The 16669-nt window shown below is 39.8% G+C and overlaps 1 protein-coding gene across 1 annotated transcript in view; it reads right to left on the bottom strand.

Annotated features, from left to right (window-relative positions):
* Positions 1-16669, bottom strand: part of mdga2a (MAM domain containing glycosylphosphatidylinositol anchor 2a) — a 132439-nt gene that overhangs the window by 21166 nt on the left and 94604 nt on the right. The window contains exons 10-11 of the mRNA XM_067614269.1: positions 7989-8137; positions 3016-3193 (exon numbers count right to left, since the gene is read on the bottom strand). Of these exons, the coding sequence (XP_067470370.1) occupies positions 3016-3193; positions 7989-8137 (327 nt within the window). The remainder of the gene's footprint in view (positions 1-3015; positions 3194-7988; positions 8138-16669) is intronic.

Below are 16669 nucleotides of genomic sequence, written 5' to 3'. Positions count from 1 at the left end.
TCCTTCATAAGAGTCACATCCACCTGCTACATGACGCACATTTCCTAATTTGGACGTCACTCCCGGAGTCGGGGGTGTTAAACAGAGATAAAGCTGAACTACTGACACAGATGAAGTGCTCCCAAGGGAACACTTCATGAACACTTATTGTAACACTTTAAATTTCTAAAATTAAAAGCGTAATAAAAACAAAAACAGGATTTTTAAGCCTCTTTCCACTTTTATTCGAATACAAATAATTTTGCTGCCTCAACAAATACAGATACAAATACAAATACTGGGATCTCTGCACATCCCTACTGCTGATGTTGGAGCTCACAGCGGTGGAATAACTTTAAGAACTAAAACTGCATCTTCCTGAACTCTGACAGTGATGGATTTTCTCTCTTCAGGCTGATTTTCATAGAAATGAACTGAAACAAACGACCGGAGGAAGGAAATCAATCTAAAAAGGATTAGAAAATTCATCCTTTAAATTATCTTGACTGTGTGTGTGTGTGTGTGTGTGTGTGTGTGTGTGTGTGTGTGTTAGTGTCCTCCAGGCTCGGCTTCGCTCCGCAGCAGAGGTGGTGTGGTGTGTAATGTCACAGCGTGTTAGCAACACCAGTGTTTGCACTACAGATCTGGGACAGTGTGAAAACAGGAAGCTACACACACACACACACACACACACACACACACACACACACACACACACACCTCCAGATATACCAACAGCTCCAGCCATCTCTCAAACAGGATCCAGGACACTAATCTATAAATATATGTTAATATGAGTAAAAAACAAATAAGATTTGGATGATCAACTACAGATCCAGTTTTCAGGAGACGCTCAGACTTTCCTCCAGCGTGTTACAGTGAAAAACATCTGATCAGACCGGACGCTTCATGTTTCAGAGACATTTCTGCTCGCTGTAGATCAGACAGCTTTAGAGCTCACGGTTTCGGTCCGTGCTCGCTCTAGATTGGATGATTTACATCTCATGTGTGCCAGATACATAAAACTGTCTTGAAGGCACAAAGACAGAAATATGCAGACGCGTTCTTTTTGTTGGATTTATAAAGCCGTGCGTACCGATGATTCTGTTTCATAAATCTCATGTCATTGTGGAACTAGGTAACCTATTTCCACTCCCACAGTTTCTACTGCTCATATCGTTAATACATCATCACATGGGCCTTTAAACCTTCATCAGAAATCTCATCATCATTTTTTAGATTTGCAAATATCAATGATTGAATGAATCAATAGTTTGTAGCTCAGTCTGTAGTAGCTCAGCTTTACCTCTGGGAGTGATGTCCAAATTAGGAAATATGCGTCATGTAGCAGGTGGATGTGATTCCCCTCGTTAATACCTGCTGATAGACGTCACAGCGGAGCAGAGGAGAGACACTGAGATAGTGATGTCACCGACCTGCATGCCGGTAGTTGACGTGGTTTATTTTTCTTCCCATTATTTGTGCTTTGCCAAATAATATATTTGTATTTGGGCGCACCTCTAATCTGGAGGATCTAGTTTCACCTCGGCTCTTTATTATCTGTATTTCTTCTTCTGCGTCTCAGTGTTATGAGCTGGTGTTTCTGTGGCGTTAACTGATGAAGCTTAAACGCTGCTGATTTTATTCTTTATTTCATTCAGTTGTGCCGTCGGAGGAGTTTTTCTGTGTTTTCTTTGTGTTTTTTAATTCGTTTACTGACGTGTGACACATGTTAGCTCTGACCCGCGGAGGGTCATGTGACCGCGTTCACCTTCTGAGCGCTCGCTGTGTTTGCTGCGAGGAGTCAATATGACGATCAGCGGGAGGAGGTGAGAGTGGCGAGGCGTTCGCTGACACTCTTCAGAACTCGACATCACAGAGCAAACGAGTTCATGTTCACAGTGTTTCCTTCATCTTCTTCTTCTCCTGGTTTCTGTTTGCATGTCGTCGCCTCCTGCTGTGAGCTTTCACTGTCTCTGTTTGTCATCTTCTGTCTCTGTTTTTTAATGTGCTTTACTTTGACATCTCTCTCCAGTTGTGATTTTTGTTTTTTTTTGGATTCCCATCAGGATTTCTTTGAGGCAGCTCAACAGTTTGCATCTCTTTTATTGTCTTGTTTATTGTTACTGTTTCATACCAAATAAAGAGAAGCAGGGAAGCAGCTTGTGTGCAAACAGACAGAAACCAAACATCACTGTATGAAATAATCAAATATGTTTAGGATCATAAAACAAATCCATAATCGTTCTGGGATGAGCAATTATTGGTTAATATATCACATATTTACCTCAGCTGCTTTATTTGAAACAGGAGGACATCAGAGACAGATGTTGATTTCTTTATTTATTTTATAAGTATATTTGATATTTTTAGTAAGAAGTCTCTCAGTTTTCTGATCTGCTCCTGTTTGATGTCAGTCGCTTCTACTTTGCTGTTCTTGTGTTTGCAGCCGGGCTGCAAGGAATTTTTGATGAATAATGATTAAATAACTTTACAGGTTGTTTTAGGCAATTCTTGCATTCTTGTATGTAAAGTAACCCCTTACGTGCTTTTCCCTACAATGTTACTGCTTTCATTAACAGCACAGCTGTACCGGCATTTTCCTTGCAAGGTCTTGAGGCGGGAAACTGGCGGTACAGATTTCCCTGAATATTGATCCCTGCTCCCATTCACACATGACCCCATGCAGGAAATGTTCCTGAACATTTCGAGGATAGATTGCATGTGTGAAAGGGGCTCTAGTGTGCAAACTAGGTGAAAGGGTTACAATCAATATTAATATTAAAAACAGGAAATGGAACAAAAAAGGTTGGGAACCCCTGAATCAAACTCAATTTCTGCAGATACTTCACATTAAAAGCCTTCAGCAGCTCAAACATAATTCTCCTCTGTCCTGGTAGGCTTTTAATATGAAACATATGCAGGAAGTATTGACTTTGAGTGAAACAGGACAGACAGGTGAGATCCTTTTAAATGAACTTGACTCTGACTTGCAACTGGAAGAAAACAGGATACGATGATATGAAGACGACATACCGCTGTATGTGATGATGCGTTCAGTGGCGTCGCCCTCTCCGTAGCGGGTGATGGGTGTGAGGCGGACCAGGTAGGACTCAGGTTTGATGAGTTCGGTCAGGTTGTGGGTCAACAGCTCCCCCTTCTGGATGTTTCTCTCCATGGGAATCTCCTGCTCCCACCAGCGAGACTGACCCATCTGAAACACACAAAAACTCGTTTTTATCACTTATGAGGACGATGCATTGAATTACATTTTGTTTTTTGATTAAATCTTTTTATTGACACACCAAAAAAAACAAAAAAAAGCAGTTTCACACATGAGGTCAAACAACGAACCACATTAATACTTTGGAGCTGCAAACAATAACAATAACCTAACTTTAAATCTTAACCAAGTCTTTTTTGTAATCAATTGTTTTTATGTCCAAAGAAAAAACAAAACAGAATTTGTTACAATAACAACACAAAATAACAAAGTATAATAACATAATATATCCCACTATAACGTGAAGGAGACAACAGATTTGAAACATTCCAGTAAAGTCCGACACTAATAATGATCTTGTCAAAACACAACTCACGACAGGACGGATAATTTTTAGGGATTCTTCAAGCAATTAAGATAAAATAAAGTTGCGTTCATTTTCTCAAATGAGCAGATTGAATACATATCTTCATAATTCATGATAATAAACTGTTAGACGATACCGATACCTTTCAACTTAACAGTTAGGAGATTGCTTGAACATTTACTGTGGTAATACTTATTTAATTAGTTTGCTGAAAAATCTATTATTGGACTGGATGTTTGAGATACTTTTCTAAATCTAACAAATACATTTCAATAATTTTATTTATTCTCACATTTTCTCAAAACCAGCAGAATATAATAAATAAGAAAACATTTTGTTTTTTCTCAAATCAAAATCAAAAGTTGGTGCATTTATTTGACTGACTTTGACTGTTTTTCATGGGATGGTAGGTGGACAGTTTATGGTCTTGTTTCTCCATTTTTTCCTTATTAATTTCATTCAATTTAACAAATAATAGTTACAATATTTATGATATGATTTTTAAGTACGATGTAAGAAATGAAGATGGATTCACCTACAGTATGTATAATGAATTGGGAATCAATATATTATTATTATTATTATTTTTTCAAACTGATGACATAAATAACAATGAAAATTAACATGCAGGAAGAGGAAAATGATTACCTAAATAACATAAAAACAAATTTACACTTAAATATAGATATTGTCACCAACTCTGCAGCTCTTTTGAGCCTCTTTTTTAACTCCTATGTTTGGTTTAACGGCATTGACTTTTTTTTTTAGTGATGTCTGCGTGTTCCTAGACCTCAGATATTAAATTGGTGAAAACAATTTCCTTATTACTGATAGAAATGATGGACGAAACTATGAAAATAAGACCAAATTTTAATAAATCAGAATCATCTTTTAACCTGCCTTCAGACTGACTTTTACTGACAGACTAAAAACACAAAAAAGTCACCAAATGTCCAAATGTTCCAAATTTAGAGCAAATTTTGTTTCCATCCACTGCTGTTGTGTGAATATTAGCAGATAAACAGCAGGTGGCGCTAATTCTCCAGTCGGTGCCATTAAACTGTTGTAGGAGAAGAGACACAGCGAGACGACGTCATTAAAAGCTCAAACGATGGAAAACATGATGGAAATATGACGTTTGTTAGTTTCACACAGATCTGATGTTTTCAGCTCTTCAGTGACGTTTGAGTCACATGATTCATGTACGTCATCATTTATTCACTATGTCAATCGATCAATTAAGTTTATTTGTCACATGTAATCATATAAGGTACAATCACACCCACCAGTTCCTTCAATCTGTGCACTAAAAAGAGTTTAAATAGAATAAAAATAGTAATAAATATACAGTCCTCTTCTTCCTCTCTCTTTGACTAACATCTCACCTCTCTCTCTCTCATCTCTTCCTTCCTTCCTTTCCTTGAGTCTCTCTTCATCATCATCATCCTCTTCCCTCACCTCTTTCTTGTCCTCATTCTCTCCACCTCTTCTTCTTCTTCTCATCATATTCTGTCCCATCAGCACTCTCTTCCTGCTCTCTCTCTCTCTTTTTCTGCAGCACATTTATACAGACTAGTATGAATGAAGACAGGCTGGTTGCCATGGCAACAAGCCTGAGCCTCTCAGGCTGCCGCTGCAGGACTCTCAGGTATATATGCTCACAGATTTGTTGGACTCTCTGCTGCAGTTTGATAGTAGACAACTTTTAGTGGCTGTTATTAGGGACCGAGCCCAAAAGGCAGAGGACTACTGTAAAATAGCCTAAGGACGAGGACCCTGTTGTTTTTCATGTGTTTGTTTCTTTCTTTATTATTACGCCACTTAAACCCTAAATTTGACCCCTTAAACATGCTCAAAAACTCACCAAATTTGGCACGAAGATCAGGTCTGGTGAAAAATTTGGCCCTAAAGTGCCAAAATGTGCTCACTAGCCCCACCTATGTAACTAAAATGGCCGCAATGTCGTAGAGAGATCAAACCAAAACTCAATTATTTGTCTCATCAAGACCTACAAATCATACACTGACACCCCTGACCTAAATCCAACAGGAAGTCCACAATCTCACTTTCAAAATAAGACTTTGCCCCAATTTTGGACTCCGAACAAACGCTATCTCCTCCGAGGGCGTTAATGGTATCAGCTTCAAACTTTAATACATGACTTATGACACTGTGCTGAAAAAAAAGTTGTTAAAAACTTTGTAATAACTCAAACAGGTTGGATTTTATAAGCCCTGAAAGTTGCAGTGCCACATCACCCTTACAATGTAAACCAATGGGGAGGCAATCTATGGGCATGAACTTTATGTCAAACAGAGGCTTCTGATGTCTAAACTATAAGTCTGACCACTTTCAAACCTGTATCAATGGATTCACAACGAAATTTCCTACAAAAATATGATTTTTAATGTAAGCTTTGGCCAAAGTCATGGGATTTATGAAGATATTTCACAAGAAGCGTACTCTAAAATCCTCCTCTCCAACTGCTCCTGGTGATGTCACTCCCTCAGTGCTGTGAAACATTCTGCAATACACACTCATTATAAAATCACAGGAGGAGCAAGAAAAGACCTTAAAACTCACACTCTAATATCTCAAAAACAATAAAAGATAGAAAAAACATGTAAATTCAAGATTTGTAGGTCAAAGTCTCGTGACTCATTTAAAGTTCAAATGAAGTTTGTATCTAAAACTATGTGGAAGCAGTAAATGTTCAGAAAGGTGTGGGTTCGCTCACACTCTCCATTTATTTTTCTGTGTCCAGCTGCAGTTACTTATTGTCTCTACACACCTGACAGTACACATTTCAATCAAACTTTCAAAATAAAAGCACAACACACTTGTAAGAAATATCCCTCATTTTTAAAAAGCAAAATGATCTGATTCCAACGCTGCTTGCAGCTTTAATTGTTTGTAATTGTTAGTAATTGTTTTGCAGGATAGACACTGAAACTGTTAATAAACATGAATATTAAAATATTTAAGATTTGAAAAGTATTATTTTAGCAGATTTATTAAACAGCGTTTGTATAAATTTAAAATAAACTAATCTTTTCTGCCTTTAAAAGAACCTGTTGACATTTAAATATGATTCAAGACTGAAGCAGCAGCACTGGTATATTTTTCTCAGATCCTGATTCAATCAAATATCTGTAAAAAAAATCTGATTGGTCAACGAAAAGAAAGAAAACTGTTAACTGTTTGAAACTGGAATAATCCCCGCTGTAGTTTAATGTCAGAATCATAGACTGTATATAAATACGGATGTCATGACAGCTCCCCAAAAGTGAAGCCAAAACATCTGGATCACCCCCTGGTGGCTGCTGCAGTATAGGTCATAAGTCCCGCCCCCTCCACATTAGCGGATGGGACATGAGCCAAACCAAAAAAAAATCAAAATACATGTCAAATAAATTTTTCCCAAAGATGGTTTCTGTCATTTTAGGTCGTTCTTATCACGCTGATGTTTGTTCAAGTGCTCATTTTTCTCATAAGTTTGTTTTCGATTAGTTATTTGACGAAATAAAAAGGGGGTGTGACGTCATGATTGACAGCCGTGACAGCTGCTCTCAGGAGGCAGGACGTCTGAGGGGGCGTGTCCTGCGAGCCGTCATCCAGCCGGCCGACTCTGGCCCGAAATGACATCACACAAGCAAGATGGCCGCTCCCAGAAACGAAATGCTATTTTTGCATAGCGGCAGGAAGTGGACATGTGTCGTCAATATTTATATACAGTCAACGGTCAGAATGTGCAGGCAGTTCCTTTAACGCTGCTCTGGTAAATATCATTTTTTGGCAGTTATTAGTCCATGTACATGACTTTTGCTTTCAGTTTGAATTATGAAAAGAAACAAAATGTTCCAGCTTCATCTGGTCTGGATGGTGACCTAAAAATATAATATAAGTACATTTTGAGCTGTGATTATAAACAGTTTATTAAAAGATCAGTCTGGTGTTATTCTATATTTTTCCTATACTCACACCAACAATACCTTCCTCCTTTCTAACTTCCCTACTCTGTCTGTGTCTTTCACATCTGAGCCAATTGGTTCTTCTTGAAGATGGAAATATTTTTAAAAAAAAGCTCACAAATATATAGTTTGGTTTGGATCAAAACATGAGATTTGTTGACGAGAAGAAAAATATAGAAAATCACCAGCCATGTCCTTTAAGACATATCATGGTTGGACTTCCTGTCAGTGACCTTGTTCAGTCTCGTCCCCGTGTGGCTCACCAGCTTTCATTCTGACATTAAAGTCTGTTTGAACCAGAGCAGAAGGTGCGGAAGCCTGTTTCTGCCAGGAGAAGCCAAAAATAGATGAAAAGTTAGGAGCGAACTTCCTGTCTCTTCCTGCAGTCCCTTGTTGGTTTCAGTCTAAACATGAGATATGTTGACGATAATTTGTTTTCCGTACTGACCTGCCTGATGCCGAGCCTGTAGGCCAGGATGCGGTCCACGGCGTTGGGCTCCATCTGCGTCCACTGCAGCCTGAAGCCGTAGACTCGCGGTCGGTTCTGCCACAGAGCGCTGTAGGTGTCGTAGTAAAACTCTGGAGCGTAGGCCTTCCCTGAGGAGACAGAGGGGTCAGAGGTCACGCAGAGCAGGAGGCAGTTTCAGTTCAGACTGTAATATTCTCAGTGTTCCCTCTGTTTTTTATTCATTCATTTTTTCATGTGTGAATCTTTTTTTTTATTCTTTCTATTTATTTATTGGTGCAATATAACATAACAAAAAGACATAGAAGCATAAATCTAGTGTCAGAACATACAGACATTAAGATGGGACAGCAAATCATTGAACTGGGAGGCTGAGTTTAACCAGTTGTGGTAGTTTTGTCAGTACATGTTGCTGCTGTACGTGTACTGACAAATATTTCTCCAATTTTAGCATCATTTCCAGAAATAATGGAAGCATTATTATATAAGCTGTTAAGTACTATAATTTATTTGGTTGTGTTGTTGGTGGAATTTTTTAGTATTTTTCTTGTCTGATAAACGTGAGCTTTAGATGTTATGGGTTTTTTTTTCTGTCTTTGTTGGTTTGCACAACCTGCAGGATCAAATTTGAAAAGTTTACAATAATGATTAAATATTTGTGCACCAAAATTATGAATAAAAACATTTTCTTTGGTTTTTTTGTCTCTTGTGGAATCTGTCCAGTCAAACAGTTTTGGTTGTATGTGTCCAGGTTGTGGTGACGGGAAGAAAAGAAATGATGAAAGAGCAAAACGACAGAAGAAGAAGAAGAGTCGGTGTGTGTGTGTTAATCTCAGAGGCAGCAGGATTATTAAACTCAACTTAATATGACAGTAAACAGTCCGTGTGTGTGTGTGTGTGTTTGTGTGCAGTACATGAGTGTAATCACATGTTTGTATGTCTGACTTTCAGCTCACACACACACATCACTGTAACACGGTCAGTGTGTGGGTGCTGATCTGCAGGTTGGAGGATTAATCCTCTTCTGAAGAAGAAGAAGAAGAAGTCACCCGATTGGACAAAAACCTCCAACATGGACGACCTGATAACACAAAGCTGAGCCCTGATTGGCTGATTCAGTCGTATCCACAACTACTCAGAATTCATTTCAGTAGTTCTGAAAAAATGATCTTAATTTAACCTCCACTTACAAGCTATTTCTGGTGCTTTCAGCTGCATCTCACAGGCTGATGGATGGAGTCTGTCAGTTTTTCATTTAATCTGCATTTAATCTGGTGCTGTGTCGCAAATCACATATTTCTGTACTTACACTTAACGTTTTGAGTGCATAAGTGCGTTCACACTGAGAAGTATGGGAAATGCACTGTGAGAAGCCGGATGGTGCACTCAAAATGGTCAAAAAGTTGAGTGTGAAACTATGGACACTTCTCGCCCTCAATGGTCGCCATCTTGGCTACGTAGCAGAAGGGGAGGGACCACTTATCAAACTGGAAATGGCGGCCGGGTACGTTGTAATAATGGTGAACATCGCCGCATTATACAAACGTAAGTTATACATGTGTTTTTAGCATTAAGCACCACTATGCTGTTGTCGGATTTAAGCCATCAGTATGTTTTTTGGGTTTGATAGCGCCAACGATAACATGAATGCTAACGCTAGCTAATGCTAATTTGCAATCGTCATTTCCGGTAAGTGCACAGCGGCCGTATTTCATTTGAGACGACACTACCCTGTCAAAATTCGCGCACTACGCCAGTAATATATAGTGTACACAGTGTACTACATGAAAGTGAACTAATAGAAGTACGTGATTTGAGACACAGCTCGGGGTTTTTGTTCTCTGACTTTAGACTTTAAAGGACTCCTCCACAGATTTATGATTTCACTCCTATAACACTGTCGGACTCACGATGTAATATTAACATTCAAAAAGTAATGGAGGCATTAAAAAAGTAACATTAGAAATAGAAAGAGTAACGTTAACATTAAACAGAATAATATTAGCATTAGTGAGTCTGATGATGTTTTAGGAAACACCAGAGAACACTAAAGTAACTAAATACCAGAGTCAGACAGTTTTCACACCAGCCTGAACAAACAGGTTTCAAAGCATCTCAACTGTTGGAGCCATATTTGTGTTGGTTGCAAATTATATTCTCATGATTTGCCAATTTATTGAGGTGATGTAAATCATTTCTTTTGACTGATAAATTGATGTGAACTTAATATTTCGAGCAGTTATTTTTGAATTTATTGTGATTGATCGGATGAAGACGATCAGCTGTGATAGAAGGAAGGGAGGGGACTGAGTCTCGGCTTCTTCAGCAAACATGTAGGAAACATGTCGGTACAGTCTTTGACCTCACGTTAGACTGAGACATGTTCTTGTTATTTTTGGTTAAACAAATGAAGACAACAGATAGTTAAGACAGTTTAAAAGAAGTTTCAAAGAACAGCAGACTGTACTGACTGTACTATGAGTATTAGTTTGGGTGAAACTAAATGTCCATTCAGTGTGAATATCAGAGATTTTACTCTGACTGATGGAAACATGAATTAATAATATAAACATTTCTGCTGCTTCGACTCAGAGAGAAAAAAAAGTCAAGTTGATTTTCTTGTTTCAGCCCTGTGAAGGTGTGAGGATCAGTCTGGCAGGTCGTCAGGTTGGAGTTTGGTCTCACAGTTTCAGTTCAGCTGTCAGTTTTATTCTGACACTCCGCTGTCGTTTGATTGGCTGCCGCAGGATGAGCGAGGTTTAAAATGCCACCGGCGTGTTCACACCTGATTAACAACACAGACTTCACCTCAGCTAACGACAAGCCAGACATAATCGCCGTCATTTTTCCATCAGCTCTCCATCCTGAGCTTACAACTTCCCCTCTGTAGACGCTTTCTGCTTCTGCTTGCAGAACGCGGCGCCGCACGGCAGCCGGCCATGATAAGAGGTCTTACAGGAAGTGTCTCACAGCGCGCTGACAGGGCGTCTCTGCGGGGGCGCTTTCATCAGGAGAGGACGGAGATACACGTCCACTCTGCCAGCACTTCCTGTGTGACGGCTGGCGTTCACAGAGCAGCTCACAGCGTCCCGAAGCTTCGCTCAGTCAGACACGTCAGTCTGAAGATTCAGTGACGACTTAAAACAAGGATTTAAACCCACAGAGGGACGCACCCGCCAGACTTCTCCCTCACGACACTGATTTCAGCACCCAATCTCCAATCCAGTGTCAGTGCTCTTTTCCCCAAAGATATACTGTAAATTGATTGATGTGTGAAAATCTGAAAAAGAGCCATTAACTGTAAATTCATCAACAATATTCTTCAAAAATGTGAAATGCATGTAAAATTTTGCCACACATTGTATGTAAATTTACATTGTTTTTTTTTTTTTTTACAATGTGTGGTGGATTACGTGTCTGCAGCAAGAAAGGAAATTAATCAAAAAACTAATGGATGATTTGAAAAATGATCAGCACGAATCTAAAGTAAATTAAATTAACAGTTAATGTACTAAAATATTAAGAGAAAAAACCAGGATGACTCTTTAAATAATGCGGAAAAGGTGACAGAAGTCAACAATATGAAACAGAAGTGCAAATGTACAAGATAAAGGTTGATTTTTGTCTCATTAAATATTCCAAATGTCTGTTCAGTTGTAATCTTTTCGCCTTAAAGACCTAATCTGTTAATTTAACAACAGAGAGGAGGCAGCCGGGTAGAAAAGGCAGGAAGTTTTCTGATCTTATGAGAGAGAGAGCCGAGTGTTTGTCGTCAGTATGAGTACAGATAACAGATGTGTGAGAGGTTTCCTGAAGCTCTGCACATTATTTATGACGCTGCAAAAAATCCCCCCGAGGAAACTCTCCACGATTCTCTGCTTCTGTCTGCCAGCACACAGGATTTAAAGATGAGATAAACTCTAATTAACCGCCATGTTCTCATCCTGAAGATGTAAACATTTAGAGCTGGAAAGCAGCTAATAGTCCCCGTCAGACCTCAGGCCTGTTAGCAAAACATCACCAACAGCTGCAGGACCGGATCAGACTGAGTTTAACTGGTTTACTGCGACTAGGCGGCTGTTTGACTGGGGAGGGAAGACAGAGCTGCTTTCAAGTGTTCTGAGGCAAGTCCAAGTCCAAGTCGCATATATATGAACAAATTGCAAGTCTCAAGTTAAGTCTCAAGTCTGCAGTCTATGTTAGGTGTGAGGGGAATTACAGATACTACTGCACATGTCTGAATACAGTTACTGCACATGTAACCATGTTTTAATTTCCACTATGTTTAATTATTCTGAATCTTAACATGTAACTTTTAATTGAGAGAACTTTATCCTGATTATATAGTAAAGTACTATCAATGTGACAGAAGGGTTCATGATGTCTTTGGAAGTGTGAGCAGCAAGTTTATAAACTGCTAACTGTTAAGAAAGGCCGAGACTAAAGTGGAGATAAAGAAGAGTGAGAGTCAGCAGGTGTGCGGAGGCAGAAGCACCTCCAGGAAAGAAACACGATAAGTGACGAGCTAGCTGTTGTGTTTTAATTGCTTCTGAGAATGAAAGAATGCTTTGTAGCTTTCATGACGGGTGACTATATATCTGTGTGCTTCACTTTGCCTTTTAGCTCTTTGTCTAACATGGTCGCTGAGCTTTATTAAAGTGTGACAAGATGTAATTGTGATATTTGTCTCGTTCCTCTTTGTCAGAGTGGAATTGCAAAATTGCCACAATAATTCGGGGGCTCGTCCAGGATGCCTAACTCATACTTTCCTCATTCCACCTTCACACGGGTTGATCTGCGTGCAGCTGGTGAGGGAAGGAAAGTCTACCTTCCCTGAGGACGGCTCGTAATCGACTCCCTGGCTGAGAAGAGACTGACTGTGGGGTCTTGGGGGGGAGACTGTGTGATACAGCATCCCATTGGAAAGAGGATACAATACTGGAAACCACAAAAGACGCTGTGAGGTAAATATAGTGACATTCCCACTGACAAATGAAATAATAATATTAATGAATGTCAGGTCTAGATCTGTGTTTGCTGGGTGAGTGACTATAGAATAACACCGTTGACTGACAAGTCTGATCTGATGGGTTGTGCAAACTTTACATGTGAGAAACATGGATGTAATTTTCCTGAAAATGGTAATTTGAGTGTCAGTCAGAAACAGAAACTACAAGATAATTTCTAATAAAGGGAAAAAAAAGAAAAGTGAAGCAATAAATGTTGAAGGAACGACATTTACAACAAATAATGTTTTAAGGAAACTAGAAAGAAACGAAAGCCAATGACTCATCCAATGTATGGAAGATAAATACGGACAGCAAAGTTGTCTGTCTGGCTGGTGTGTGTGTGTGTGTGTGTGGGAAAGGCAATTCAAAGTGCTTTATATAAAACATTAAAAGCAAGACAAAGTGCAAAAGAAACACATTATAAAAGGATGTTTAATACAATAAAAAATAGTATTAAAGAGTTAGAGAGAATAGTAAATAAAAATAAATGAATTCTACAGGACTGAAATATACAAATGTTATTTAAGAGCTGGGTGTGCAAAAGAGCAAATGTCCAGATTTAGTTTTATATAACAATGCAATGGATTTAGCCTTTTTTTTATTTATGCATTTATGATGTGGAAAACTGAGTCAGACACAGACAGTGAAGTGGTGAACAGGGGAACAAGATTGAGGGGGGGGGGAATTAAATACTGTCCTCAGCTCTCATATTCACAGAAAGAACTGGCTCTCCTCCCGGCCTCGGCCACACATCAGAGACGCCAACTCTCACCACCTGTTATCCGTGTCGACATAGATCTCCCTTCCAACCTAAACCCGGAGATCCCAGTACAGGTGGAGATGGCCGCAGTGGGACCCGACATGCCAAACCAGGCGTCTGCTCCACCTCCAAATCAGCAGAACGACATCCCCTGTCACCATGAGACGGGGAGCAATAAAAGACTGCAAACAATGGCCGATTAACTGGTCAGACTGAAAGAAATCTTCAAGAAAAACAGCAGTATGACGCCACCGGTTAATGCACCTAATGACTCCCTATATGAACAACAACTAAAGTACTGTTTCCTTGAAGGCATGGATGAGCTAATTAACTACCAGGTTTGCCAACATTGCGTAGGCTGGGACAGGGGACGCCTGTCATTCGTCCAAGATCATGCTATCCGTGCTGAGCAGAAACTGAGAATGTCAGAAAAAAAAAAAAAGAACAACAGAGCAAAACTCGACCGAATGACAAGCTCCAGCCGGCACAGCTCCAATCCCTGCAAGGACCGAACAGAGGGAGAGGCGGTTGAGGTCTGAGCAGAAGCTTGAGCAATGTAGGCCCTCAGGACGACAGATGCTGGAATTGTGGAGACCCTGACCACTGATCAAGAGACTGAGGAGAAAAAGGGGACCCACTGGACCCCCACATGGTTTGACTGGCACTCACCCGAGAGGCTGCAGAGAGGATGAGGCATGGCGGGTGCACACACCGACACACAGATACAAAGAAGTGGGTAAAGGTATTATATGTAATTATTCCACATTAAAATGTGTAAAAACAACTAGACCTATGTTATATATGTTGTTGAGTTGTGTTCTTACATTATCCCAAATGTTTCCAACAATTTTCAAACCCAGAGAAATCTGTAATTTAATCAAAGTAACGGACCGTTTCATTTGGTCGCCTGTCAGTGGCGTCATACCTCCTCTACCAAAGAGTAAACACGCACCAGATTCATACGGCGGCACTGTGTTTGTCCGCTACAATGGCGTCTACCAAAGAGTAACTTACACACATACAAGATAATACATCGGCGTTGTGGTTGTTCCACACAAACTGTTATAAATGGACTTTTATTCAGTTTTAAGACACATTTTCATGATAAATTTAGGTGGTTTTTAACTATATCTTTTAGCCAGAAGAAGGATTTTAGTCATTGGACGTCTGGATCTTAAGTTATCAGAGAAATAAACTGGACAAACGTTAGCAGCAGCTCGGCTAACAGCCCCTCCAGGAAGTCCGGTGGTCACCAAACATCGTCAGAGGAATATTGATTTTTCAGATGAAACAGCTTTAATTAGTATTTTAACGATTTTAATCTGCGTGTATGTTTGTTTCTGGAGAGGAGGAGACCTCTGTGGATAATTCAGCTCCCAGGAGAAACCGGCCGAACGTCTGGATCTAAAGTTATAAGAGAAATAAACCGAACAAGTGTTAGCAGCAGCTCGGCTAACAGCCCGTACCGGACGTCCGGTGGTCGCCGTACATCATCAGAGAAACACTGATTTTTTAGGTGAAAGAGCTTTATTCAGTGTTTTTACCTGTAATCTCCGGGTCCGTTTGTTCTGGAGAAGAGGAGACCTTTGCGGGTAAAAACATCCTGAATGAGGATGAGGAGTAATCCTATCCCGGTGAAGCTGGTTATTTAACGACGAAGACAACAACTCCCATGATCCCTTGCTACTTCACACCGTCATCACACTCTGTCTTTTGTTATTGTTTTGATTGAGACCCCTAGCGGCTGAAATTACATATTGTGTGTTTAATATAACAAAAGTGGCTTTGAGGTTTTACCTGACATTACTCTACAGACAGCACAAAAAAATATTAAATTTCTGGTTGACGCTACTATTTTGTATTATAAAGCAGGATGAATTTAAAACTCCTTCTAAATTTTGAGCTAAGTACATTCGTACAGTGGGAGAAACAGGCACCACAGTAAAAGAAACATGCACTACGACACTGTCTGTACTCACAGAAGATGGAAACATTCCTTCCTCTTTTCCAAATGCTGCCCTGTAAACCTGTTAACTCGAGACCTAATGTGTGCTCTAGGCTTGGTCCTGTGTTGTTTAGAGGAAGGAGTTAAACTCACTCAAGTATCAGCCTTCCCAGGTCAATATGTGTGATTAAAGCAAGACACGCCACTGTACATGTACCAATGGGACCTGTTACCCTCAGGGCCCAGGTCAATAACCTCAGAAATGCGTGAAAAATAACACACATATAACATCACAGCACAAGTTCATGCAGGCAGGTGTTCACAAGATGGTACATGGGAGGACAGGGGAGAAAGAGCTCAATATTCAGGTTGAATGAAAACATACACACACCCATTTCAGAGCACTTTTGTGGGAAAACAAACTGTTAAATTTAAAGAAAAGGTTTGGGGACATTTTTCTCAGTTAATCATTAACTCGCCAGAGTTGCAAAAAGTGCCACAAAAGCTATGGGCTAAAGATAAGTATGATGTGGGATTAGTTTAAGGGGCTGAACCTATCCATGTGACACTGAAACACACATATCTTCCATGTCAGGCACGATACTCACTCCAACCAGAGACAGTAGAAGGGATAACACCAGTTTTTGCCTTTTAAAATCCAGAGTCATCGTTTCATGTTCACACTCACCAGTATGAATGCCTATTTTTCCTGTTAAAAAGAGAAGGCCAGTGTCCCAGTACACCCAGACTCTCAGTTTTGGTTTGCTTTCGCATTTAAGGGTAAAACTTGGACTTGGTCCAGGTTGCCAATGGGGGTTCGAGTCCCCCTATATTTACTCTGAGGCACTGCATGTAAGCCTTGAGGGGTTGCATTTACCAGCAGGAAGAGTGCTAGTACAGTATGTTGATGATTTGATGATCTGTTCGCTAACAAAAGAGGCCTGTCAAC

This window comes from Thunnus thynnus, chromosome 16, assembly GCF_963924715.1.
Source record: "Thunnus thynnus chromosome 16, fThuThy2.1, whole genome shotgun sequence".
Classification (NCBI taxonomy): domain Eukaryota; kingdom Metazoa; phylum Chordata; class Actinopteri; order Scombriformes; family Scombridae; genus Thunnus; species Thunnus thynnus.
Note: the sequence above shows the minus strand (reverse complement) of the source record. Positions and strands in the feature narration are given on the sequence as shown.